Source organism: Amia ocellicauda, chromosome 1 (genome assembly GCF_036373705.1).
Source record: "Amia ocellicauda isolate fAmiCal2 chromosome 1, fAmiCal2.hap1, whole genome shotgun sequence".
NCBI lineage: Eukaryota > Metazoa > Chordata > Actinopteri > Amiiformes > Amiidae > Amia > Amia ocellicauda.
This window is the reverse complement of record NC_089850.1, coordinates 6671692-6697182: the sequence shown is the minus strand read 5'-3', so window position 1 is coordinate 6697182 and position 25491 is coordinate 6671692. Positions and strand designations below refer to the sequence as shown.

General features: G+C 44.3%; 1 protein-coding gene across 1 annotated transcript; it reads right to left on the bottom strand.

Annotated features, from left to right (window-relative positions):
- Window positions 1-1847: 1847 nt before the first annotated feature.
- On the bottom strand, window positions 1848-14939 carry chrna2b (cholinergic receptor, nicotinic, alpha 2b (neuronal)). The gene is made up of 7 exons (XM_066710619.1): window positions 14309-14939; window positions 12129-12798; window positions 7953-8104; window positions 7287-7331; window positions 6455-6564; window positions 3103-4204; window positions 1848-2302 (listed from the first exon to the last, which is right to left on the bottom strand). Exons 2-7 carry the CDS (start codon window positions 12199-12201, stop codon window positions 2177-2179), a joined length of 1608 nt encoding a protein of 535 aa, XP_066566716.1. The 5' UTR covers window positions 12202-12798; window positions 14309-14939; the 3' UTR covers window positions 1848-2176.
- Window positions 14940-25491: the final 10552 nt, after the last annotated feature.

Below are 25491 nucleotides of genomic sequence, written 5' to 3'. Positions count from 1 at the left end.
CACCTGTACCGATTGCATAACAATTAAAGCCCCCCCCCATGTAGATCAGAATGATGTAGTGCTGTCTGTGTTAATGCTGTTACACAACGTCTCCGTAGAGTCATTTCCAATTGTTCGCAGTTGTGGAGATGCAGTGATTGAAGTTGTGTTTTTGATATCTTTACCCACTCCAGTTTGATCAGTTTAGGTTTATCCTACATAATAATAGCTCCTCTCCCTCCTTCCCTGAGGGAAACCAGTTCAATACAATACAGTCAGAGGTCCACTACAATGTCTTACCGAACTACACTTTACCAAGCCACAGCTTCCGGCCTGTGTGTTATAATGTGAAGCATGTACTGGGGAGTGTCCCTTGGGTTGAAATTTCTAGCCAAGCTGTTCAGGCTGTTTGTGCTTTAGTGTGTGTAGAGAAAACACACTTTAAAATGGCTTATGTGCAGGAGGTACACAGTGACCCTGAGGATGAGAAAGGGCATCTCTCGCAGTGAGGATTGGAGGACGCGGGGCAGCTTTTCCCTGAGCTTGAATCACTTCTCATCCCTTTGGCAAGAAATTCACACATCTCTGCCTAATATTTATTGTGGAAAAAAGGCAGGCATTGTTCTCAGGGAACAAGCCAAGGCTTATCAAGGGGATCAGAGCTCACCAATTCACTGAAGATATTGGCTAGAGCCAGGCAGGGTTTTTTTCTGTGTGAGACCACCGAGGAGGTCCACCCTGGGGAAGGGTGCAATTAAACATCTCCTCAGATACCTTGGCACTGCTGTCCTCTACTCCGCCATTGTGAGTGATCTGCCCTAATTTGCTCTTTTTGTAGTTCACAGCGCAACTCTTCCTCCAAAAGATGTCTGTCAGGCCACAAGTGTTATAATTTGGGTCTCCTCTGTAGAGGGAAATAATCATGACAAACTGATGATGGGCCTAGTGAATGACGGCGACCTTAGCGTTTTAGTCCACCTGAGCCCCTCGCGGGGAAATGCCAGATTTACATATCTGTTTGGCATTGTTCCTGGCTGATGATGACAATGATGGGTCTTTGTTTCACTGGTTCAGGATGGTGGAATTAAATGCAATGGGATGTGTAAAACAAAAGCCTGGAAATGATGAGATTGCTGTACAGCATTTCTCCCAGCTCAGCAACCTTTAGCACCAAGCCTTTAGGAGTTATGACTCAATTAGCCATGCCTTTGAACAAGCCTGTGTTTTCACACTGATTTTGTACATGATATTCTTCATAATTGTAGCACAATAATAGTTTTGGATTGGTTAAAATAATGTAAACTTTCACACTGCACACACAGCTTCCCAGGCAGAACACAGTGGAGGCAGACAACAGAGCGAAGGAAACAGTGGCTGGGTTTATTTTATAATTGTCCTTTTAATGGCAAATGCTGGGGAGGTTTATACAGAAAAAAAGAAAAATGAAAAAGAAAAAGAAATAAAACAACTGGTCCAAAGTCATAGCCAGTCTCTCCTAACAAAACAGGGAAACAAAACAACGTTCAAAACACAAATCTGCAACCTTGGTTGCTTCTCCTCTCTCTCCCCCCAAAACCAAAAAAAACAAAACAAACCTTGAATGGTGTAGCTGGGGAAGAAAACCAATTACATTGGCTGCAGGTGCTGTCTAGTACCTTGAGTAGAATCATTTGAAATAAATGTACTGGTTTGGCATGCATGGTATTGATTTGCCTTTGATGTTGATTCTCTGGCAGAGGTTTAAATGTTCAGTGCACCAAACACCTGTGCTATTACTGTAGATTCTCTTCGTTCTATTGCACAGATCCCTATTGGTGATGGATATCACTGCAGTGCCCAGAGCAAAGTCAAGTCAAGTCAGAGAAGAGTGTTGAGTACATTTTATTATACAGTACAGCATTGCATTTAAAAATACAATCGAACCATTTCAATGGCAGCAATACCAGGGAGTGAAAATGTCCAGAATATCAAGGGGCTCCTTTAAAGGAAGAGATCCAGGACGTTTTCATTTAGAGAAAAAAAAAAGAAAGAAACGTGTAGGATATGCATTTTGTATCCTGAGAAAACCATTCTGCACTCCAGCTGGTGGTGTGTGTCATCGTGACATCAAGACAGAGGATCCAGGTCATGCAGGCCTCGGCCATTCTCACATGCCGCCTCTATTCACACGAACGTCTTTCTGTCGAGAGAGACGTGCCTAGATCATCCCGGCGAGCCAGGGTGGGAGGAAGAGCCCAATCGTACCCAACAAGCACACGATGATGAACATCCACAGGAAAATGCGGTCAATCACCATAGCGACGTATTTCCAGTCCTCCTTCACCTGCAAATGAGACCAAGAAAAATAAGCTTACATGTGCGATAATACAGATAAGAGAAGGCAAATACATGAAAAAGAAAACGACAGCCTCAAAAGGTTACTTCATCAAGACATGAGAAATGAAGAAATAAAATCAATTAAAATGGATGATCTGATCAGGAGAATCCTTTTTACACCAGCTATTTGCAGCAAGGCAGTAAACCTTTAAAGCTTCTGATCAAGAAATTCAATGCATAAAATGTAGAAGTTAAATGATGGCTCTGATTCAGCCCTCACCCGTGTGCTCTGTGTTATCTTTGCACAAAATGCAGTTGCAAGTTAAGAACTCTGTAATGCAATTGATTTGGGAAAGAAGCACAAACAATACAGTAGAAAATACAACTATAGGAATTGAGGGTTACATTACACCTCCATAGTGAGCAGAGTAGGATTAGGAACTGGTCTTGCACAGCGGTCAGTGTGAAGTATTGATGCACTGAGGAGAGCTTATGGAGTACAAAAGAGGGGGCATGGATCACTGGGGATATACACATTGTTTTAAATCCAACTTTCTGTCATCCTTCTCTGTTTTGAAATCTCTCAATGTCTGTTGAAACAAACAAAGAAAACGTGGGTATTGAAATATTCTAGAGTTCCCATTTTTTGAGTAATTTGTAAATGTCTACTTTTCTAAACAGTACATTCATGTTCATATGATTTTGTGGCGCTCTGTAGATGTTACTCGCTGCGTTGAAATTAAAATATAAAATTGGATTGGCTATATGTTCTATCATCCATTTGTTAAAAAAGAAAAGGTCACTTACAGAGAAGTCTGCGTCTTCTGCCCGGAGGTGGTCTGCGATATAGTGCACTCCCTCCAGGGCCCGCAGGATGCTGGGGGAGAAGGGGAAGTTGGGGTCGGACACCAGGTTGTCTATCTTGGCAGGGCGCTGGGTGGGGTTGACCCGGCCCCCGAGCTGGCGAGCCATTCCTTCTAGTCGGTGGTGCAGGCTGTGTTTCTGCGGGAGGGGGCTGTGGGTGGACGTGGGCAGGCGGGCCGAGGCGGCGCCGGCGGGAGGGGGGGAGAAGGAGGGGATGCCCAGCTCGGCGTCGCTGTACTTGAGGTCCACGTCGGTCTCCAGCCAGTACCTAGAGGTGCTGAGCTTGGTGTCGCTCTGGTCCTGCTGCTGCTGCTGCAGGAGGCGGCGATGCTTCTCGTCCGGGGTGGGCCGCTTCATGAACAGCCAGCGGGGGATGAACTCGAGGAAGACGCTGCGCACCCAGCGGGGCATCTTGTGGGTGCTGGGCGAGCGATGGTGCACGTTGAGCACGAAGACGGTGATGACAATGGACAGCGTGACGAAGATCATGGTGAAGAGTAGGTACTCGCCGATGAGGGGGATGACCAGGGAGGTGGAGGGGATGATCTCAGTGATGAGCAGCAGGAACACAGTGAGGGACAGCAACACGGAGATGCACAAGGTGATCTTCTCGCCGCAGTCTGAGGGCAGGTAGAAGACCAGCACGGTCAGGCAGGAGATGAGCAGGCAGGGGATGATGAGGTTGATGGTGTAGAAGAGGGGCAGCCGACGGATGATGAAGAAGTATGTAATGTCGGGGTAGATCTCATGGCAGCAGTCATACTTTTTAGTGTTGTAGGTGCCCACTGCATTAATGATGGCCCACTCCCCACTCTCCCAATAGTCCTTGAGGTCCACAGTGTTTTCGATGCGTTCCAGGTCGATCTTGGCCTTGTCGTAGGTCCATGAGCCGAACTTCATCTTGCAGTTCTGCTGGTCAAAGGGGAAGAAGGTGACGTCGATGCTGCAGGAGCTCTTGTAGATGGCAGGGGGCACCCACTGCACCATGCCCGTGTAGAACAGGTGGGCTTTGGTCATGTGGGTCACTGCGAACTCGCCATCAGCACTGTATGGTATGCAGAGCCCAAGGTTAGACAACAGCATCAGCAACAAGGTTACATTAATACAGATTCTGTGGTCAAAACAGCAGTTGTATCGGTAGATCCCAGCATTTGGAGATGAATTTGGAACAAACATCTGAATTCTCTCAAAGACTATAGTTCCCACTGTAGTACTTTCCTAATTGGTCAATAAGTAACAAATGTCCCCCGTCTTTAGAAATTGGTGATTTATGGTGAACTCTAAAACTCACAAGGTTGGGCTCTTCAGGACTAGGGTTGGAGATCACAGCTATACAGAAATGACACCACTGAAAGTACAATCACACACGGACACCCTATGTAAGGGAACTTCAATAAGATCTAATGTGTCATAATGTCACATCATTAAAGAGCTATGCCATAGGTTGAAAACTGTAGTGCAAAACAATATCCAAGCCAGGTTGGAGTGAAGACATTTTTCTCTTGACATACTTATCTAATAGAAGTTAATTTCCAGTACTAGAGCAATTCAAACATTATAACTAATTATAACTAATTATAATACCATGTATGATTACTGTAAGACATGCTTAATACTTCATAGTTTCTGTAAACAGGTGTTTTGGAGAAACCGATTTGGAGAAAAGAAACAATAAAATAATTCCTGAAGTCATTCTCTCTTTTTTTCCATGAATTCGAGCCATGGTCAGGAAACTGTGTGCTACGTTCAATCTTCCACACTACAACAACCAGTTCCTGTAAACCGTGGTAGGCGGCAACACTAGGAACAAGCACAATAAGAACTGGAAAACCAAATATGCACCTACACCCAGAGGTGATTCTAGGGTATGTGGGGGCCCCAGGCAAAATAATTCCTGACGGTGATGTCGCGTGGGGGGGGGGTGGCGGAGTTTTCTTCCGTGATAGCGGGGTGGGGGGGGTGGGGGGGAGCTTTCTTCCCTGAGAGCGGGGGGCAGCGGACCGAGGGGGGGGGGTTCCCATTTGGGGGCCCCCCTTCAGCCCGGGGCCCCAGGCAATTGCCTAGGATGCCTACCCCCTTGCGACGCCCCTGCCTACACCTGCAGGTAAACATTGCTTTACAACAAAGAAACAAAACATTTAAAAATGTATGTAAATCACATGGCTCTGAGATAAATAGAAGACAGTTTTGGAGAGGATTTTTCATAAACAAAATACATATCCTAACATTTAAGGATCGTAGTGACATGAAGAGTCCCACTATTGTTCAAGTGTTGTCCTTTAATACCTCCAATCCAGGTAATGTAAGGAGCTAATGAATTTTCTTGGCTTCTGGACTCTAATTTACACATAGAGTAAATAGAGAGAGATATATTTTGCTGTGTTACTGATGAGACGAGAGATGATTGGGTATTACTAAATCAAATTCCCCTTTCATGAATATTTTGAAATAACAGTATCTTGTAAATTAAAAAAAGTTAAGAAATAATGCATTTATAAGGTCTATGGAGTGGATCAGTTTAATATATTAATAAATACCAGTATTTTATTCAATCCACTAGGTGGTACAGTAGCATCATGTTCCTGAAGTCTGCAGGAAATATTACTTTTACAACTCTTCACGGACCATGTGTGCATCGCATAGCGCAGTTGTCTATAGTAGGAATATCTGTAGTCAATCTTTTACGTCAACCTTCAAACAGGACATTCTTCTGCACTTAAGTGTGATTTTCCCATTATTAAGACATGCTACCAACACTGGGTACCCAAACCATCAGACAAATTGGGAATTGAAAGAGTTAAAAAAGTTAGAAAAGTGCTGCATTATCCAGACAGTCCTTAACAGTGTAAATCGGTTCATTTGGAGATGTGCTTAAAGGTGTGAACCTCCACAGATTCACCAAGCATTAAAGAAGTTGAATTTTGGAAATCTGGATTTCATCATGTGTGTGTTTCAAATTTAATTTCTTGCAAGTGCTGGGATTTGCGATTACCATAATGAAACCAGTACCACAGCGTCACAGGAAGGGACTTGCATGTTTTCCAAGATAAATAAAATAGATTTCTTCTCTTGAGTTTCTGCTTCTCATCCATAACACATGGATTTGAATGGGCTAATCGATCAAGTAAGATACAGCGTATGTATTTACCCATACCATTGCAGCACAGTATTTCACTTCAGGAAGCTTTTCAGTGACTACTTAGTTCTCTTCTCCCTGGAAGATATTTTCACTCCCTTCTGCACAATAGACTGTTTGATCTCTGCCGAAACTGCTCCTGTAGACACTGCCACTCACTTGTTATACAGCACGATGTCCGGCACCCAGATCATCTCGGAGGGCACACGGATGGACGTGACGTTGTCATAATCTGACGGTTTCCATTGCAGCTTGTAGTCATTCCACTCCTAGGGATGAGAGAGTGTAACACAGCTGGGTTTGTCTCAGACACCTCAGGACACATGTGGAGGGTGTTCTTGCATGCTGGACTGTGTTACCTGCACTCTTATTTGGAAAAGGGAAACAAATTACAAATCTGCCACCAAAAAGAACAAACAGGGAGGACTTCAATCGGTTCTGAATTGTGTACATCTAGTGGGAAGTACTTTATGATCTTAACCACATCCCACTTAAAACAGTTAAAACATTATTTTTCTGTGCAATAGAATGTTAGAATATAGAGAAAAAAACACACACCAGAGTATCCACAGAGTATTACTGTATCATGCAACAAGTGTTTGTTGATTCAGATCAGCTCTGAATAGTTACAGACTTAAATACTTTAACCACCATTTTAAGGATAGAGAATACCAATAGACACTTGCATAATGTCATCATTAAGGGAGACAAGCCAGAAAGCCACTGTTAGATTGCCCTAACAGTAAGATTCCAATTAAAACACGGCTCTTTGAGGGCACTTGTTGTCAGTAGCTTGAGCATTATCTGCTCAGTTTGCTTATTTGGCAGAAGTCACCTTCATTGACTCATCACAATGCCTTGCTGATTACATCCCTTCTGCTCCTGTAAGGGATGCAGTCTCCCTTTGGTTATCCTGGATCTCGCATGGCTTGAAGCTGGCCCGAGTTGACACACTGGAAGTATATCGGTTATGAAACACCTGTCACATTACCTGCTTCAGCCAAACATTTGTGGTCATCATCTGGTTCTTCTCATCCTGTGGAGAGAGGGACAGGAAGTGAGGAGTTACAGCCTGTGCTTCTCCAGAAGAATAGAACTTTAGAAGAAATTTAGAAGAAATTTAACTGCTTTGTATGGAAATTAACATTACTCACGCAGGCCAGCATGGCTCATAGTGCTGGAATATTTGAATCACCTCAAAACTACAAGCCACTTCGGTGAGTTATTGTCCCTTACTGAGAACTTTGCTTTCCTTGATTGTTAGGATTACTGTAATTAATTCAACATCATCCTGTCAGAAAAGGATGTTCAGTGAAATTTTTTTATTATATTATTTTATTATATATAATAAATGATCATTGTTAATCATTTCAAACATTTGATTGATCTCCTTTACTAAGTAAGCTCTCTAATATTAATGATTTCCATAGGAATGGTGTCAGTCATGGGTGATAATAAGAAAGAGATTAAATGCATTGAAAAAAAAATGTTTAGAACTGTCTGTAGTTTACTGGCCGGCTTAAAGTGTCTCAGAAATGTCCTGAGGAATGACCGCACCTAATTTATCAGGCAGCAACAAAGCTGTTGTCCGTGCTTTGCTTTGGAGGAAAATGTTGCTATAAGCACTATATCATGAGCATGGGCTGGAAACACTCACCACATCAATCAGCTGGGCAATGGAGAGGCCAAACTTGACAATGACGACGTCGGAGATGTTTGGAACGGGCCTGGACCATCTGTTGTAGCCGATGAACAGCTTCTTGAAGAGCTCCTCTTCGGCGTGGGAGTGAGACCTCTCGTGACAGAACACTACGGACGAGAAGCACAAGACAGCGTTTCACATAGACGTCCTCTCTGTCCCTGTCTATGGCTGCGCAGCTTATCTTTAACCATGGAAGAGAGTGGAGAAGTGGAGTCTGACTAGTTCTCTAGTTCTGCCATTTGCTTTTTTTACGTATTAACCTGCATTTTTAACACTTTGATGTGGCATTGTTTTTCAAATAAATATAAGAGAAAGAAGGGATTATTAAAAGATGTGTTCGATTGTTTTTATCAAAACAGGTGTGAAGCACATCAGGCTTAAAATGTATTGGAAACCCTGATTTTACTGCTATTCGTAGAAAACACTACATTGTGGAATGAAAGGCTTAATGATTCTTGCAGTTTAAAAAGTAGATGAAATGCTAGAAATGAAAGCCCCTTTTTCAATGGTAACCCTTATAAACAGAATGATAAAAGAAGAGAAAAATGATTGAAGGAACTGATACAAGGCAGGTCTAGCATGAATATTAACAATTGCTTTCTTGCTGCACTCTTGAATGATGTCTGGGATGTTGTGCTGAAGGGAGGAAACAGGGTTAAAGCCCTTTAGCTGATCACTGGTGCTTTTGTTTTCCATGTTTTGGATAAATCTGTTCCCTCAGGTGATTTTGTTTTCCAATAGGCCAAACCAACAGTCTGTGTAGAAATGTGTTTTCTAATTGACTGTGAAGCCTGACTAAATGCAGTGTGAGGGGAAATCCATGTGGGGACTGTGCCCAGGTTAAACTAGACTGATTGCATTATTACTGCACTCCCTCTTTATCACATGTCGGCCGCAGATTGGTACATCTGCTCTTATACTCATATGTTAACTAAACTAAGCACCACCTAGGGATGTATAATTATATGCTTCAATATATATTGATATTCATACTTGCTCTTTCACTTAATAACCAGGAGTTCAGGGTCTACACAATGCACTTTGATTATTTGTTAGTTTTTTGGGGGGGTTTTGCAACCAGTCAATTCTTAATTTACAGGGTCATCAATCTCTTGTGCTCAGAATAAGAGCTTGAGTCCAAACAGTCTAATCAAAGTGGAGAGCCCAAGTCACCACGATCTTATTCTGAACCCAGTCTTTCAGGTTTAGTCTAATACAAACAGTGTGATGCATGCTAATATCCTCATCTGAACTATTTCTATGAACACAGAAATAAATGTATCTTTACAGCAGAATTTGACTATCCCTAGTCCCTACTGGAAAAAGGCTGTGATGCTGCTACACATTTTCAAATTAATAAATGGTTTAATGATACAACATAATATTGGACTAATCAGCTGTCATTAATGCAAATACAAGCTTATACGTCACATGGAAAGGCATAACAACATTTTCATTTAGTGGTCAACAGGTAAGAGTGACCTCACAATATATTCTTATCATTGCCTGTTAAATATTTAATTAATAATAATAATATAATTTCATGAAATGCCTTTGATATTTGAGATATTTAATAGAGTGTATACTAAGAACATGTCCTACTATCACTACCACAACAACAACAGCAAATGCTAAAAATGCATCATGATAGATACAGTGTGTTTGTTTTTCATTATTTGAAGTAGTTTTTAAGTTGGATTTTCCCATGGGTTCTGCCTTTAAAACTGTAGCCTATTTTTTTCATGCTTATGTATCTAATCAGGATCATTTTATTGTTGTTATTCTTACTTTCTGAAAGGTATAGTGCTATAAACTATTTATTTTATATGGACTCACACACAATTTTTCTGCCACAAAAGATAATCATCATTTTTACATTTTAACGTGTTATCGAACACTGACAATATCGACTATGACAGCAAATTCTGCTCTGTATTTTCGTTTTACAATATTTAACGGACGACCGTTGACAACAGGGTTCAACAGTCAATCTTGATACTCAACTAGATGTTTCTCCTGAATTGAATGGTCCTAATGAACACCTTCCTGATCTTTGACACACACAAAGCGTGTCTTTCGAGTTTCAAATTCAGGACATTCAGCTGCCTCCTCAGACTAAAATGGCATTCAGAATGAATCCCAGAAAATATGTGTTCAGTGTTTATGTCAGCCACTAAATGGGCCATGCCCATGGATTCCTGCAGCCCTGAAACACAGCTTTACCCTCCTAGCATGCTGCCTGAAATGAGTCTACTAATTTACCCTGCTATGGTTGGCAGGGTGCCATCCTGCAGCTACACTCACTTAGGACTTTTGCACATCATTAGAGTGCAATGCATCACTCGGCTTCAATATTCAGTGGCACATATGCTCCTTTTTCCTCACTTCAACATATGCCTATATATACATTGGAAGTAAACTGTTTTTCCTATAAATGTGCCCTAGTCTACTAGTACAGTGACCCAGAACAAGAACTTAGGAATACCACACTGTTTATTTGTGTGTGTATGGAGGGGGGATGCTACAAAAGTAGAATATCAATGTAAGCAGAGCTAATAGGTCTCGTCTGTTGTTGGTTTCAGAAAACATATTGAACAATATGAGATCTTTGCACACAGGGTTTTGGTATTGCATTCGGTATTGTTCTGGTTTGGTTCATTTTCAATCAATGGCTTGTCTGTTAGAAGTTCCTACACTGCTGCATGACAGGAAATCAGTCACAAACCAGGTCACTCCATACTGTAGAGCTACAGAATATATTCTTGCAAGTCACTTTTAGCTGTCACCACAAGCACCATCATCACCTGGAATTGACTGTGATTTGATTACGCTCTGTAGTGCTGTTTCACTAAGAGGATGTTATATCTGGATCCATTACTGCTATGGAGCTTTAGCACCTTTGAATTGAATTGAAGCAGATCAGTATTAATCTTTAGTTCTTTTAGTCTCACAGTGTTTTTTTTTAAGTTTCATCTTTGTTTAACTGAGTACTTCTCTTCTCATTGCCTATATAGAGCAACGAACTTATAAGTAACCTACACATGTCGTTTGAATTTCATGAAGGCTTGAAACCCTTAGCTGTGTTTTTTTTATTCATTGATTATTCATTTATTTATGCCTCAGGAATGAAACAGAGCGCAGCATAAATCTATTGTTGACCTGTCTTGGCACGGGCTCTGGATTTCACTTCAATTAAAAGCTGCCTGAAATGTATTTGTCAGCACATCTGGGACTGATCTTTGCAGTCCAGCTGCATGGCTGCTGAAAGCTGCCAGTGTGAAGTATCAAAGTGGAGGAGAGTGAGGTAACATGAGCCAGCTAGCAGCACCATCACATCCTTAATAGATAGTGCTGTTCCAGCCCAGTCACTGAGCCATTTCTCACAGTATAAAAAGTGGATTCCCAGCAGTTCCTGAGAGCTTAAGGTAAGGATTTAGTTCTCTGTCATGTTCAATTGTCATATTTAGTGCTTGTAGGAGCTATACCTGCTGCACTCAGCAGACAGATGTATTTGGTGCTCGTGGAAATAGATGACAACAAAGACAAATATGAACTGACATCTGGAACAGAGCAAAGAGCTAAATTAAAGTAAAGTAAGAGTAAAATGGGGCTAATGCTGGAATGTATCTTGCCCCGTAGTATGAGACTTATGTTGTTTAATTTCAGCTTTGCAATTTCCCAAACTGTACATAGACAAATTATTTTTTTGATTTTTGAAAGCACATTAAAAGCTATTATTAATTTAATTATGTTTAAAATATGTAATTTCAAAACTAGACAATAGTAGAGTCTATAGAGAAAGAACAGTTAAAACACTATCTATGGTTGGTTTCCACTACTATTCTGCAAGGCAGTCTTTAACTTTAAAAGGTTAGGAGGTTTTTTTTGTTTTGTTGTTGTTGTTTTTTTAACAAGTAGTATAAAGTTAAAGCTCTCCATCTAAATCATTGTAAAGATGATTAGTCAGGCAATAATAAGCTATCAGGACATTTCAAATTCAAATTTGAAATTAGGTTTCTGATTGAAGCCAGAAGTAGCTTAGTCTCTCCTTTCTATTCTCATCATTGACCATGCTTTACAATCGCACACGAGTAGCAATGAAAGGATGGCGAGTGACTTTAAAACACTTACTTGACTTACATAAGATGAAACAACAGAACAACGTGGTCCTCAAGGAGAAGAAATTCATGAAATCGCGCTCCATTTTTAGCTTCTTATACGTCTTTGGAAGTACAGTTCAAATTGATTTGAGATTCAGTGTATTTATTATGGAATGGTTATCTGAAAATCATGTTTTGCGGAAAACATGTTTCCCGTGCCGTGGTGCAAGATTGGACCTCTCCTTTCCCCCGGTGTGGCAGGTCGCACATTACGAAAAGAGTTGAATCCAGTCGAGTTCGTGTTCACATTCTTCTGCACGGGTGGCGTTAGGCAGAGCAGGGAGGCTTCAATGGTTTCACGCCTGATTTTGAGTTGAAACCGTTGAAATTCAAATGGCAATTTTCTATTTAAACTCCCTTCTTGACTTTTGCTGCGCCGGGCTTTGAAAAGTGCCAAATTAGATCCAGCAAAAGGAGCTGTTCCTTCAGAGGTGCTGAAACACGGCGGCACACGGGTCCGTTTCTGCGGGCTGCAACAAGAGAGGCGGAGATCTGGGGGGATTTCGAAAATATTGCTTAACAAAATACCTGTTTGGTAAAGATGTTTCGCAGTACCAATCACTCCAATACGTTTAATCACATCACATGTATGGCTTTAAAGATCCATTACTCCTCGGAAAACTCGAGTCAATCGAGCGGCCCTGGAAGAAAAAAACACATGTACTTTTCATTTACCCAGCATGAACCATCTGCCCTAGAAAGACACGTTTCTGCAACATTTAACAACCTTGCTGCAAGGTTGTTGGGTGGTTGGTGACAAAACAACGTTGTGTCTACATCAACACAACTCTACAAATGCACGTTGCCACACCATTTCTGTAGCATGTATACAACGTTTCTGCAACGTTAAATTGCTACCTGGGTGAATGCACCAGCACGCCACAGCAGGAGCGCATCAGTGTGGGACTAACAAGCGCCACTTCACTCCCGCTGTCTCTGGTTGACATGGATTACATTTCCTATGCGCTTCAGGCGGAGAAAATAAACCGTCCCTGTGCATTTTATTCGTGACAAGTTCACATGCTCCTGATGAATTCTCCGTCGATTGAACATCGCACGATTTTAAATTTAAACCCATGCGCTTAAGGGAATTGGAGGGGATGAAAGAGGATTAAGGAAAGTGAAAGGCCTCTAATTTAAACAGTATTATTACAAAACCTTCCTAACATTATCCGAAACCTACAGCACTGGAAGAAGCGCCGAAACCTTGGGGTATAAATGCAAATATACGTGATTGAAATGAGCGGAAATATTAATTCCTGCTGCGAAAGTGCAGGACATTGGGTTTGAACTAATTTCAAACGACTTTAATCAGGAGCAGAAAAAAGCTCACAACAGCAAAAGGTGGACTAAATCCTATTTATACAGTACAAATGTTAGACTAAATCCTATGTATATAGTACAAATGGTAAGTGGGGGATTACTTCATTAAATTGTATTTTGCCTTTCATTCCTAGAGAAAATAATGCTGTTGAAGAATGTTCCAAAAATAAAATATTAAACATAAAATAAAATACAGTAACTAAACTCATCTCTTGTGGGTTTACTAAAATATCATCTCAAATTAAATTATTTTGCTAAAGGTTGCCTTTCTCTCACATTTAGTCTGAATAAATACATTTGACATCTGCAATATGTTTGTTTCCCCTTTACCGCTGATTAATATAACACTATCGTCACTCACATTAATAGGAAGGACATGTAGTTTTGCTTTGTGAGCGGAACTTTGACTAGGTCATTTTCAAACACGCAAAACAAGCAAAAGCACACAACCCCAACTTTTCGTGAAGGTCATTTTTGATCATCTTCACACGTATCCAAAACACAGTGATTATTTAGTCTAAATAAATATATATATAAATGAATATTTTAAAATAATGCAAAATTTGAAGTAATCGCCTTACAACGTCAGTGTAGAAACTATGGACAGTGGCGACAACAACAATAATAATACTAATAATGCAAGTTTTGTAACTGAAAGAAACGGGTAAATATGACAAAATTAAAATAAAAACTGCTATCTATTTCAATATAGTCTACTGAAATATAGGCATAGTTGCAGGTAAAATATACTGCTTTGAAAGTAACTGACACGTTCACAAATCAATTTAAAAAGAGCGACAAAGTGTAGAGTCAGACCAGGAATCTTACCTTATCACTGAAGCCTGAAGCTGTGAACGTGTTTCATGATATACTGCGCTTTACCCTTGTCCACATGTTCAAAGTCCGCCACCAGATCAGACTGGACATTCATCTGAGTGTTCAAAAGATACTTCATATGTTCGTAGGACTCTATTTGCTAGTTCAAACGAGTTGGTAATTTAAACTTCCAAAATTGCACATAAAGAGCCCACATAGGATGAAGATAAAGGCTGACCGTGGGAGAACTGAGCCGATTAAAACTTCTTGTTGATTAATGTTGGTGCATCCTCTGTATCGGTGACGGCGGGTTCAAGGTTAAAGTTGTGCCGGGTTTCTTGGCGTCCAGTCCCGCAGAGCTCAGCTGCAGCTCCGGCCTCGCACTGACCCGCCGGCTCTACAGACGCGCTGGGGACGTGATGTCAGACCAGGAGGAGGGACCGCTGGCGAGGGTCCTCTTAACCCAACCTGCCCAAGCCGAGCAAAAACGGCAAAACTGCCCGTGCATGCCTGCAATCAGCGGGCAGACTTCAGAAGCGTGCTTTTGGGCCAGGTGAAATGTACAGACCGAGTGGCCCCTCTGCGACAAATCATTCACTGAGGTCTTTATGTATTTTGTTTGGATCTGCATGCATCGGGAAACAGCAGCTCCTAGAACAGAGACCATGCGAACCTCTCTGGGGAAATTCGTACAGCCCGATCTGGATTTCATTCCTCCACATAGCTGTCAATCAAGCCACTTGCATAAAGACTACAGTTTCTACTGGGGAATGATTCCATATCACCTCTTTAGCAAATGATGGCTACTCTACAGTGAAGTTCATGCTATGTACAAACTATGCATATGGTATATAAAACAGCCTGTTGAATAAAGAAATCGTTTAATTTGTTTATGAGGTGTATTGACTTGCACAACCTGCCGACGTGCACAGTGTAGGCAATGTGTTAAAACGTGTACAGGTCGCTACAACTTTTATAAACCAGCTTGACTGTCACAAACGTTATCGGATCCAGCAGTCTCCTGTCCACTCACTACATTTAGGGTTGTATTGACTGTATTGAAGGTTATTTGCAAACATTTGTTTATCTAAAAGAGAACTGATTGATGATTTCTATATGTGTATGTATTTAATTTAGTTACTGGCTAGTGAAATTACTTCTTTACTATGGGGGATATACGTCTAAGTCATTATTATGTTAGATTTCAGTTTCTTTTGATCAGTGTCTTTACTTTATTATTATTACTTTAATCCTTAGCAGACACCTGTATCCAGGGCGACTTTGTTGCAGGATATGACATTATTACAGGTTAGTTACTGAATGATCTGAAATTATAAAGTAAATAAGTATATACGACTCGACATGACTTGAGAATACTCAATAAATGATGACAATTAATGTAATAATCTTTGAAATATATAAATCAATATTTTTTCTTCTTATTCCTAAGAAATACATGAATTGAATGCTATATATAACTAAAACCTTAAGGATTGTTTTAAGTGTGAAATTTACATAAGATTTCCAATATGAAAGCCCATACATTCTGAAACGATTAACTTCTCTTTAGCATTTCAACGAGGCATGAACGCTAGAGGGAGACGCATCTCAAGATTTTCTTAAAAATCAGGAGGCAGTTAAAATGTACAGGATTGGCCAAAAATAAGTAATGAAAAAAGATCTATCGTATTACAGTTTTTTGTTGTAGGGTAGAGCAGGCCTACATCTGCCTTGACAGTGAAATAAATTAATGTGTACAACGAGATTTGAAACTTTGCTAAATTGATATTGTGGCTTATATTCCAGTGTTTGAGAAAAACTGATCTACCTTACTAATTTATGTTTTGTGTTAGCCTTAAGATGACGCCTTGAGTGGAAGGACTTTGTGCTACATAGAGGACATGTGTAGCTGTCCAAACATTACATACTGCAAAGCCAATTTGCAGCTTGTTACAGCATTCTGACAATATTGCTTGGACATTGGATCGTCAAAGAACCATGGGGACACGACTTAGTTTTATTTTGTTTTTCATGGACTTCTGTGTGTGGAAGTGGCCGTGTGATAGTGCTGGCTCGTTTATCATGGTTTGTAAACAGGCTGTTTTGATTGTGAGGGGTCCATGAACACCAAGCAGATTGTGTGCCATCACTGGACGACACTGTAATACCAGGGCTCTGAGGGCCAGCCATTGCAGATCTGGGAGTACAACTGCACAGGAAACATGTAAGGGCCTGTTCAGCACCCTGGCTTCTACTCCATACAACCCCATGCCATGGCCAACCAGGAAGACCAGATGCCTGCTTTTCTTCTAGTGCTAGAGACTGCGCTGCTGAAGAGAGATGGTGGAAAGTGTCTCTTCAAGGTCTGTTGTCATCATTTAAGTCAAAGTTGGGCTTACATGATATTATACACCCTTAGCCATGGTAAAACCGAAAGCTAATTTATACTATACACATATAAAAGTGGGTGTAATTCCTACACTGTTCACCCAATTTGGATGTAACTAACCTCAAATTAAAGATGAAAGTCTACACTTAAAGCACCTCTTAATTGTTTCATTTCAAATACATTGTGGTGGCCTACAGGGCCAAAATGATGAAAATTGTGTCACTGTCCAAATATTTATGGACCTAACTGTATCTATTAATAACTCTGGCATTATTATAGTCAGAAACATCGTTTTTATATCCCTGGAACTAGAGACTTGGGGCTTCCAAATGAGACAGCCCATGATAAGATGCTGTGTTGTAATATAGTGTGTATAATCATGATGCAGAAATGTATTCTGTAGTTTGTATGCTTTCATTTGAGTGGCCTCACATCCTTGTGGCCCTTAGAATGGAGAAATTACCCTTTACCGCACATTTTGTGGTACAACTTTTCTCATAGACTAGGTTCTTTCAAATGCACATTATTCCTTCATTTCTTATGCTATTTTCAGCCAAAAGTTCCAATTTGAGTGGTATTTCATCTAAGAAATTCCCATAGACATTTCTAAAAATGCTGCTTTGTGAAAAAAACATGGTAGTACTGTAATATAGTTTGTCTAAATGTTATCAACTGTGCAGACAATGATAGTACAATTTGTTTAGTTTCATTTGATAGGAGTCACACAACATGTTCTGCATATTAAAAACTTGCGCATGTAAGAACTTCGAACCAGGTGAAAATGTGAAGTGTAAAGAGCTACTGTATATTAAGTGTTTTTTCCACAGAGAGCATTGCATATACTGTATACCTAAATACACAAAGCTCATGTTTCTTCACACCATTGGTATTCCACACATCCTCCTCAGGCTTTGACAAAACTGAAAAAATGCTTGCTGTGGCTTTTTAATAGGTCCAGGAGGTTAATAGGTTCCAGGAGGGGTTTTGACCATTGCTCCGTACAGAGCCTTTCCAGTCCCTCCAGGACACACAGCCTGTGCTTGTGAACTGCTTTCACCGGTTTGAGGCTTTTGAATTGAGGTCTTAGGATTGTGATCACCAAAGAAGAACCGTAGTCATTTTCTCATAGCCTTGGATGTGGGCTCTGCACCATTATCCTGATGTAAATGTAATTTGTGATAATTCTTCCTGGCAGATGGTACAGGTTTTTCTTGACTAAGAAATCCTGATGTTCCTGTGAATCTATCTATCGCACAATTCTGAAACGGGCACCAGGAATGCTGAAACAGCAAAACAGCTCAAGAACAAAATAGAACCACTGTTATACAGTGGATATCGAAAGTCTACACACCCATATTGAAAATACAGCTTTTGTTGATGAAAATGCTGAAATCAAGACAAATCATGTCAGATCTTTTTTACCTTTAATAAGATCTTGTAACCAACAATCTTTAAGTGAAAAACAAATAATTCCTTGGAAAAATAATTACAAATTAAAAACTGTCAATGGCTTGGTTGCATACCCTTTAATTAATACTTAGTGGAAGCACCTTTTGCTTGGATAACAGCAGCAGATTTGTTTGGATATGTCTTGTATCAACTTAGCACACCTGGATTTTGCAATTTTATCCCACTCTTCTTTGCAGCACAGTTCAATCGAGGGGATCTCCTGTGCCCAGCCCTCTTTAGGTCAGTCCAGAGATTCTCTACAGGATTGAGGTCCAGGCTCTGACTGGGCCATTTCAGGACATTGATCTTCCTTTTTAAAGCCTTTCCTTGGTTTATTTGGCGTTGTGCTTCGACTTGTTGTAATGTTGAAAAGTGCAATTCTTCTTTAACTTCAGCTTTCTGGCAAAGGGCAACAGGGTTTGTGCAAAAATATCTTGATATTTGGAGCTATTCATTTTCCTCTCTGTCCTGACCAGAGCCCTTGTCCCCGCTGAAGAGAAGCAGCCCCATAGCACGATGCTGCCACCAGCATGCCTGACAGTAGGCACTGTGTTCTTTGAGTGATGAGCCTTGCTGGCTTTGCACCAAACATATCTTTTGGTATTCAGGCCACAAAGTTCTACCTTGGTCTCATCAGACCATAAGACATTTTTTTACCACATGGTTTTTGGAGTTTGAATGCGTCTTCTTGCAAAATGTAGACGGGCTTGGATGTAATTTTTTGTGAGAAATGACTTCCGTCTTACCACCTTACCCCTCATGTCAAAACTTATGCACAATGGTTGTAATATGCACAGAGTTGCCAGTTACTGCCTGAAATTCCTGCAGCTCCTTTAAGGTTGCCGTTGGCCTCTTGGTAGCCTCCCTAACGAGCTGTCTCCTTGCACTGTCATCAATTTTGAAGGAACGTCCTTATCTTTGCAATGTCCATGTCATGCCAAGGAAATCCTACAGGAACAGCTGATTTTATTTAGGGGTAGTCAGAATCACTTCAATTGATTAACAATTACCAACCCCATTATAAAGGCATTGACAGTTGTTCTTTTTCATGAAATTATGCTTTTTTTCACTTAAATACTGTTGGTTACAAGAACCTTATTAAAGGTGAAAAAAGGTCTGACAATATGTGTCTTGATTTCAGCCTTTACATCAACAAAAGGTGCATTTTCAATAAGTGTGTAGACTTTTGATATCCACTGTTCTTGTGAGAGGGGGAGACATTCTTCTTGACACTAGCTTCACCTGATTAACTGAAATATGATTTTGACTGAGGAGCGAGAATAAAGTAAATGCATGTGTTGATAATGGTGCCTTTGTTCAGTCCTAGGACTTACATTAATTACTGCATGGATTATATGAAACTGAATATCAAATTTTATTGAATTCTAACAAGTCTGAAGGGTTTGGCAATAGGGTTAGGAAATTAAGAAATGGGAAGGCTTCAGGAAACAGGTGATTTTTATAAAGTAATTGTTCAAATTCAATCAATTGTTTTTCAATCAATTTTTCTTTGTATAGCGCCCTTCGCAGGGTAGCCACAGAATGCTTTACAGACTGGTAAACATACAACAAATATACAGCAATATAAAAGAATACATAAATAATACAATAAAGTTGTCACAATTCCCTAGCCCTGACCCTCTTCCCCCACTAGAGGCCGCCAATGTTCCCTTGCCTTTTCCCTGTGCCTGTGGTGCTGCCTTCTGCAGCTCTGCCTCCTGAGGATACACCTACAAATGCTTCTACTGTTCCGCCTCCTGAAACTGCGCCATCTTCAGTGATACCAGCTCCTGTAGCTGAAGCTTCTAAGGCTCCGCCTCCCGAGGTTCTTGCAGCTCCACCTTCCGCGCCTCCGTCTCCTGAGGCTCCACCTGCAGATGCTTCCATGGCTCCGCCCCTTGAGGCTGTGTCGCCTCCTATGATGCCATCTCCTGTGGCTGAAGCTTCTAAGGCTCTGTCTTCTCTAGCTTCTATGGCTCCGCCCATCAAGACCTCCTTGGCTTCCACGGTTCCTGCAATTATGCTGTCAACGGCTCCTGCAATTCTGCCTCCCGAGGTATCTTCTGTATCGCCTCATGAGACTGCGCCTCCCTCAGCTCTGCCTTATGAGACTTCTATGGTTCTGCCTCCCTTGGCGCAGCCGCCTCCCAAGACTTCTGAGGCTTCAACAGCTCAGCTTCCTGCGGCTTCCACAGCACCACCTCCCGAGACCTCTGCAGCGTTGCCTTCCACTGTTTCACCGTCTCCATCTCCTAAGCCTTCCAAGACTCCACCTCCGACGGCTCTGCTTCCCACTGCTCAGTCGGCTTCGCCTCCCTAGGCTCCTCTCTCGGAGTCTCCTAAGGCTTCAGTGGCTTCGCCTTCCCAGGCCCTGGCTTCTGAGGCCTCCTTGGCTCCATCCACCGAGCCTGTGGCCACCTCCAAGACCTCCAGAACCCGATCCTATCCCATGGCCGTCCTTCAGACCTTTTGACTCTGACTTGTGGCCACCACCCAGGCCTCCCGACCTTGCCTTTTTGCCACTCTCTGGAAATCTTGCCCTTTCCTGCCTTCTTGTCTTCTGTTTCCCAACTACCTTTGTTCCTGATCTTCTGTCCCGTGGCTGTCCCCGCTGTGTCCAGTCTCATTCGGCTGCGCCGAGCATGGAGGGGGGGGTACTGTCACAGTTCCCTAGCCCTGACCCTCTTCCCCCACTAGAGGCCGCCAATGTTCCCTTGCCTTTTCCTGCTCCCTTCACTGCTTTCCTTTTTTCACTCTATCAATTAACATTCCTCCTCACCCTTGTGCACTTCTGCTCCTGTCCTTTGTTCTCATTGGTCCTGCTCTTGTCTTCCTAGTTTCTGCTCTCCTTTATACACCCCTCACTGCCCTCACTCTTGGTGAAGTGTTGTCAGCTCTCCCTGCTTCACCAAGCCGTGTTCTCCTGGTTCCTTGTTCCTTGCCCTTTAACCCTGTCTCTCTCTCTCTTGCTCCTTGTCCTTCCTCTTTCGCTTTATGCCCTGTCCTTGTCTCTATCTCTATCGCTCTCTTTCTGTTCTGTATCTGTTTCTCTTGACCTCCTGGATTTCGACCTTTTGCCTGTGACCTCGACCTCGCCTTTGGATTCTCCTTGGTTTCTGTCTGCTCATTGCAGTAGCTCTGCACTTGGGTCCTGTCTCTAACAGCTTTACGGTCCTCCCACGAGGTAACCGTGGCAAAAGTAAAATAGAAATAGACCTTTAACAGTTTAAAACTCCCATGGATGGCATGTTGGAGAACATGAACCTGAATGTTATCTTTCAAGTCGGAAGCACTGCCCAAGGGGGAGGGGTTTCTGCGCACTTCCACGGGAACCCGATTGAAACATCACTCTATCAAAGCTGCCATTGGCCCCTGCACTCGTCACTCAGAACAGGTCCCTTCCCACTTCCTGTTCTATAAAATGTGACGTCAGCGAAGGTTCGTCCTCTTTTGCCTCTTCGCTGGACTCAGGAACGTAAGCTCTCTGTCTGTGTTTGTAATAAACATTCAAACTGCGTATTTCGGCTGGCTGGCTCACTTCATAGTGTTGTTTACCACCGTTTTCGCTACACATCGTCTCTGTCTTGTGTGTGTTTAGTTATTATTGATAGCTAATCCCGATTCTGTCCCGTCCGGGCACCAGAGGTCCTGCTGCGCTCTCGGTTTCAGTTTCGTTCACAAGAAGAGCATTTTCAAAAAAATAGTCGTGTTTATATAGTGCTATATATATTCCGACTGCTTGCTGTGTTGGTTTTTTGTCCATAGGGCTTTTTCGTCCATAGCAGGAGCGCTAGCAGCGGCAGTAAAATCCTGGAGCACCTTGCCCGCCTGGAGTGGCTTCCGGGTCCGCTATGGCGCGCCCGGAGGTCCGCCATCTTACTGGGCGCCGCCGCACTCGCTGCTGCGCTCGGCGATTCCCCACTCCGCTGGATCTCCGCCTCTCCCCAAGCCCCTCCGTTCCCTCCTCCAGGATGGTAGTGCTGGGGACAGCCGTGCCTCCTGCGTTGGCGTCCCCACCTACTCCCGCACCTGCGCCGGCTGTCTCTCCCGCACCTGCCACGGCAGCTGCCCCCCCCGTGGGAGCTGCCCCCCGCGCGACAGCCGTGCCACCCCTGCCTGACGTGCCCGTGGTGCGCACCAAACGATGAGGAGACGCCGGTGGAGACTGAGGGGAGTCTGTCTGCCCCATCCCAGGAGGAGGGCAGCAGACGGGCCACCTAGGAGGAGGACTGCCTGTCTCTGGGTCCTCACGAGGACCCAGAGCTCAAGGCGGAGCTCATGGAGGAGGAGCTGGTCTCTCACCACCCCTCCTCCTCTGTTGAGCATGGACGCTCCTCCTGCTCCCATGGGACAGGACAGGGAGTTCTGTGCAGTCATCCAGAGGGCTGTGGAGTCTCTTTAGCTCCCCTGGCCCTCTGATCCTGCCCCGCCGTGCTCCAGGTTCGAGAGGGGTCAGCGTCAGCGATTTTCCCCACGTAAATTCCACCATAGCCGCGCTCGTCTCCCTACCTCTGCTGTCCGCGGAGCCACGCGACCTGGCCTGCCCCAACAGGCAGCATCGCGTCACGGAGACGCTGCTCCGGAGGGCGTATGAGGCTGGAGCCCAAGTGGCTCGCCTCCAAAATACGGAAAGCCTTGTACTTGGCTCAGCTGGCGGAGTCCTCGGAGCAATATGGCACATCACCCACCCCGCCCCCTATCTCGGAGATAGCGATAGCCATGGTGATGCCAGCTTTGGCTGTCCCAGGCACGGCGGGTCCCTGAGGCAGACAGGACTTGTCTCATGGACACCCCTATCTAGCCGGGCTTTACTTTTGGCCCCTCTGTGGAGGAGATGCTATCGTGCACTCTTCAGGAGAGGGAGCAGTCCCTGCAGTTGGCCCGAGTGTACCCAGTGACACTGGCTCAGCAACGCAGGCCGTCTGTGGCAGCTCGCTGGCGGGGAGGCCCCCCGACCATGGCTCCCAGGCCACAGCCCAGGCCACAGGCCGGACCACAGCCCAGGTCACAGCCCCGCCCACCTGCCTATTTCCGCCAGCGTCTCACTGGCAGGCAGCCGCCCCCCCAGGCTCGACGCCCTGACCCCCGGCGGCCCACGGCAGCTCGTGGTAAAAGGGGACCTGGCCTGACCCCGCCTCCTCGACCACCCGCCCCTGAGGCGTTCCAGCAGCCTCTGGCCCACCCTTACACCCCCCAGCAACTCTCCAATTGGCAACTCTGCGCCCAAGACTCTTGGGTGCTCCAAATTATATCAGTTGGCTACTCCCTGCAATTTCAGACACATCCACCCCCCTTCCAGGGCGTGGTGTGGACGCGAGTGAGGGGCCTGTTGCAGTGTGCGGCGCGTTGAAATCGCCGCTCTCCTGGAGAAGCAAGCAATCTGTGAAGTGCCCCCACCGGGGCAGCACGAGGGACTTTATTATCCATACTTCCTTGTGCCCAAGAAAGATGGCAGTTTCTGCCCCATCTTGGATCTGAGGCGCCTGAACCGCCACCTCAAGGTGCTGCGCTTCAAGATGCTCAACCTGCGCACCATGTCCCAGGCCATCAAGCCCGGTGACTGGTTCAACACGGTGGATCTGAAAGATGCTTACTTTCACATCCCCATTGCGCAGGCACACAGGAAGTTTCTCCGATTCGCCTTCGAGGGCCGAGCGTTCGAGTTTGCTGTTCTCCCCTTCGGCCTGTCGCTAGCACCATGCACTTTTTCCCAAGTGCATGGATGTCGTGTTATCCCCCTTGTGTTGCCAGGGGGTCCGCGTCCTCAATTATCTAGACGACTGTGCCGCGGCAGAGTCCACACACTGCCCACTATGGTTCTCCGTCCAAGATCACACAGGAACCCTAGGGATCGACGTGCTAGCCCAAATGTAGCCGCGCTGTCTCCGTTATGCGTTCCCACCATTCCCCCTTCTCCCGGTGGTCCTGGAGAAGGTCAAGAGAGAATGAGTGACAGTTCTGCTGATAGCCCCACGGTGGCCTCGCAGATTCTGGTTTGCGGACCTGATCGCCCTCCTCCACGGAGAGCCTTGGCAGCTCCCAGTGAGAGCGGACTTGTTGTCCCATGTGCAGCGCAGGCTTTGGCACCCCAATCCGGGCCTGGCCCCTGAGGGGGAGTGATTGATTGCCTGGGGTCTGTCAGATGTGGTAGTTGCCACTATTCAGTTGGCGAGAGCTCCCTCTACGAGGTTGCAGTATTCCTACCGCTGGCAGACGTTTAGCACCTGGTGCCAAGACGGCGGTCAAGACCCAATTAATTGCCCCATCGGAGTCATATTGCAATTTATACCGTGACCCCGGTGCCTGATCACCTGGTGGCCCACTCGACTTGAGGTGTTGCCACATCGTGGGGCCTTTTTCTAGGTGCCCCCTTGACAGACATTTGTGCGGCTGCAGCTTGGGCCTCGCCGCTTACATTTGCCTGGTTCTACAGGTTGGATGTGACGGGACCGGTCCCTTCCATTGGGAACCCGGTGTTGGCTGCAGTCGAGCCCCAGTAGCCTGCAGGCTCTGGCTCCTGCCTTTCCTCTCCCTGTCTGCCCCTGTAAGTGCATCCTGAGGGAGCTAGTGAACCATGTCTTTCCCTTCCACCGGACTATGCCTTCCAGTCGATCAACCACGCGAGCTGTTCCTGGATGTACAGACAGCCCTGTCGATGTGTTCCTGGGGCTTGTCGTGCGGCCTACATGCATGTTGCCTTACGAGGCCGCCCTGTATATAGTGGTGCATGCGTTTGGCCTGTACCCCGCTCTGTGTATTGGTCAGCAGGTCTGTGGCCTGCCCTGGCTGTATTGCGCCATAGAGCAGGGGACCGTTGCTGTTGTCCTCCAGCGGAGGGCACTTGAGTTCCCCAGTGCCCCGCTGTGTACATAGTTAATTTATTCACACGGTAGAGCTGTAGTTGCCCTGCGTTAGCTGCGCTATTCGACAGGTGTCAACTGCTCCTGTGTTCCATGTGTGGTGCAAGAGCCAGCTCTTGTACCCCTGTGATGTATATATGTGTATATATGTATTATGTGTTAAACAGCAGGACTGTGGCTCCATTATAAAATTGTAGAATGGAGTTCACTGCCACTGTTTCCAGCTGATGGCGCTTGAGTTTCTCTGCCTCACTGTGTATATAGTTCCTTTGTTAACACAGTAGAGCTAATGTTGCCCTGCATTAGCCAGTCTAACCAGCAGGCGTCAACTGCTCCTGTGTTCCATAGGCGGCGCATGAGTTCGTTCCTGCGCCCCGTGGTGTATATAGTTCGTTTGTACGAAATCTAATTTGTCAGCACAATGGAGCTCTTCCACTCTGTACTGTTTAGTTGAGTTGGATGCTCTTGTGCTGCGCGAGAGAATGAAGGTCTTGCTG

Bases quoted from the DNA above. Each gene is read 5' to 3' on its own strand.
- chrna2b (XM_066710619.1), bottom strand. From the start codon at position 12,201: ATGGAGCGCGATTTCATGAATTTCTTCTCCTTGAGGACCACGTTGTTC. The intron at 4,205-6,454 runs GTGAGTGGCAGT...CATACCATACAG, and splicing joins GACATCGTGCTGTATAACAA to TGCTGATGGCGAGTTCGCAG. The intron at 2,303-3,102 runs GTAAGTGACCTT...TCTCATTTGCAG, and splicing joins CAGAAGACGCAGACTTCTCT to GTGAAGGAGGACTGGAAATA.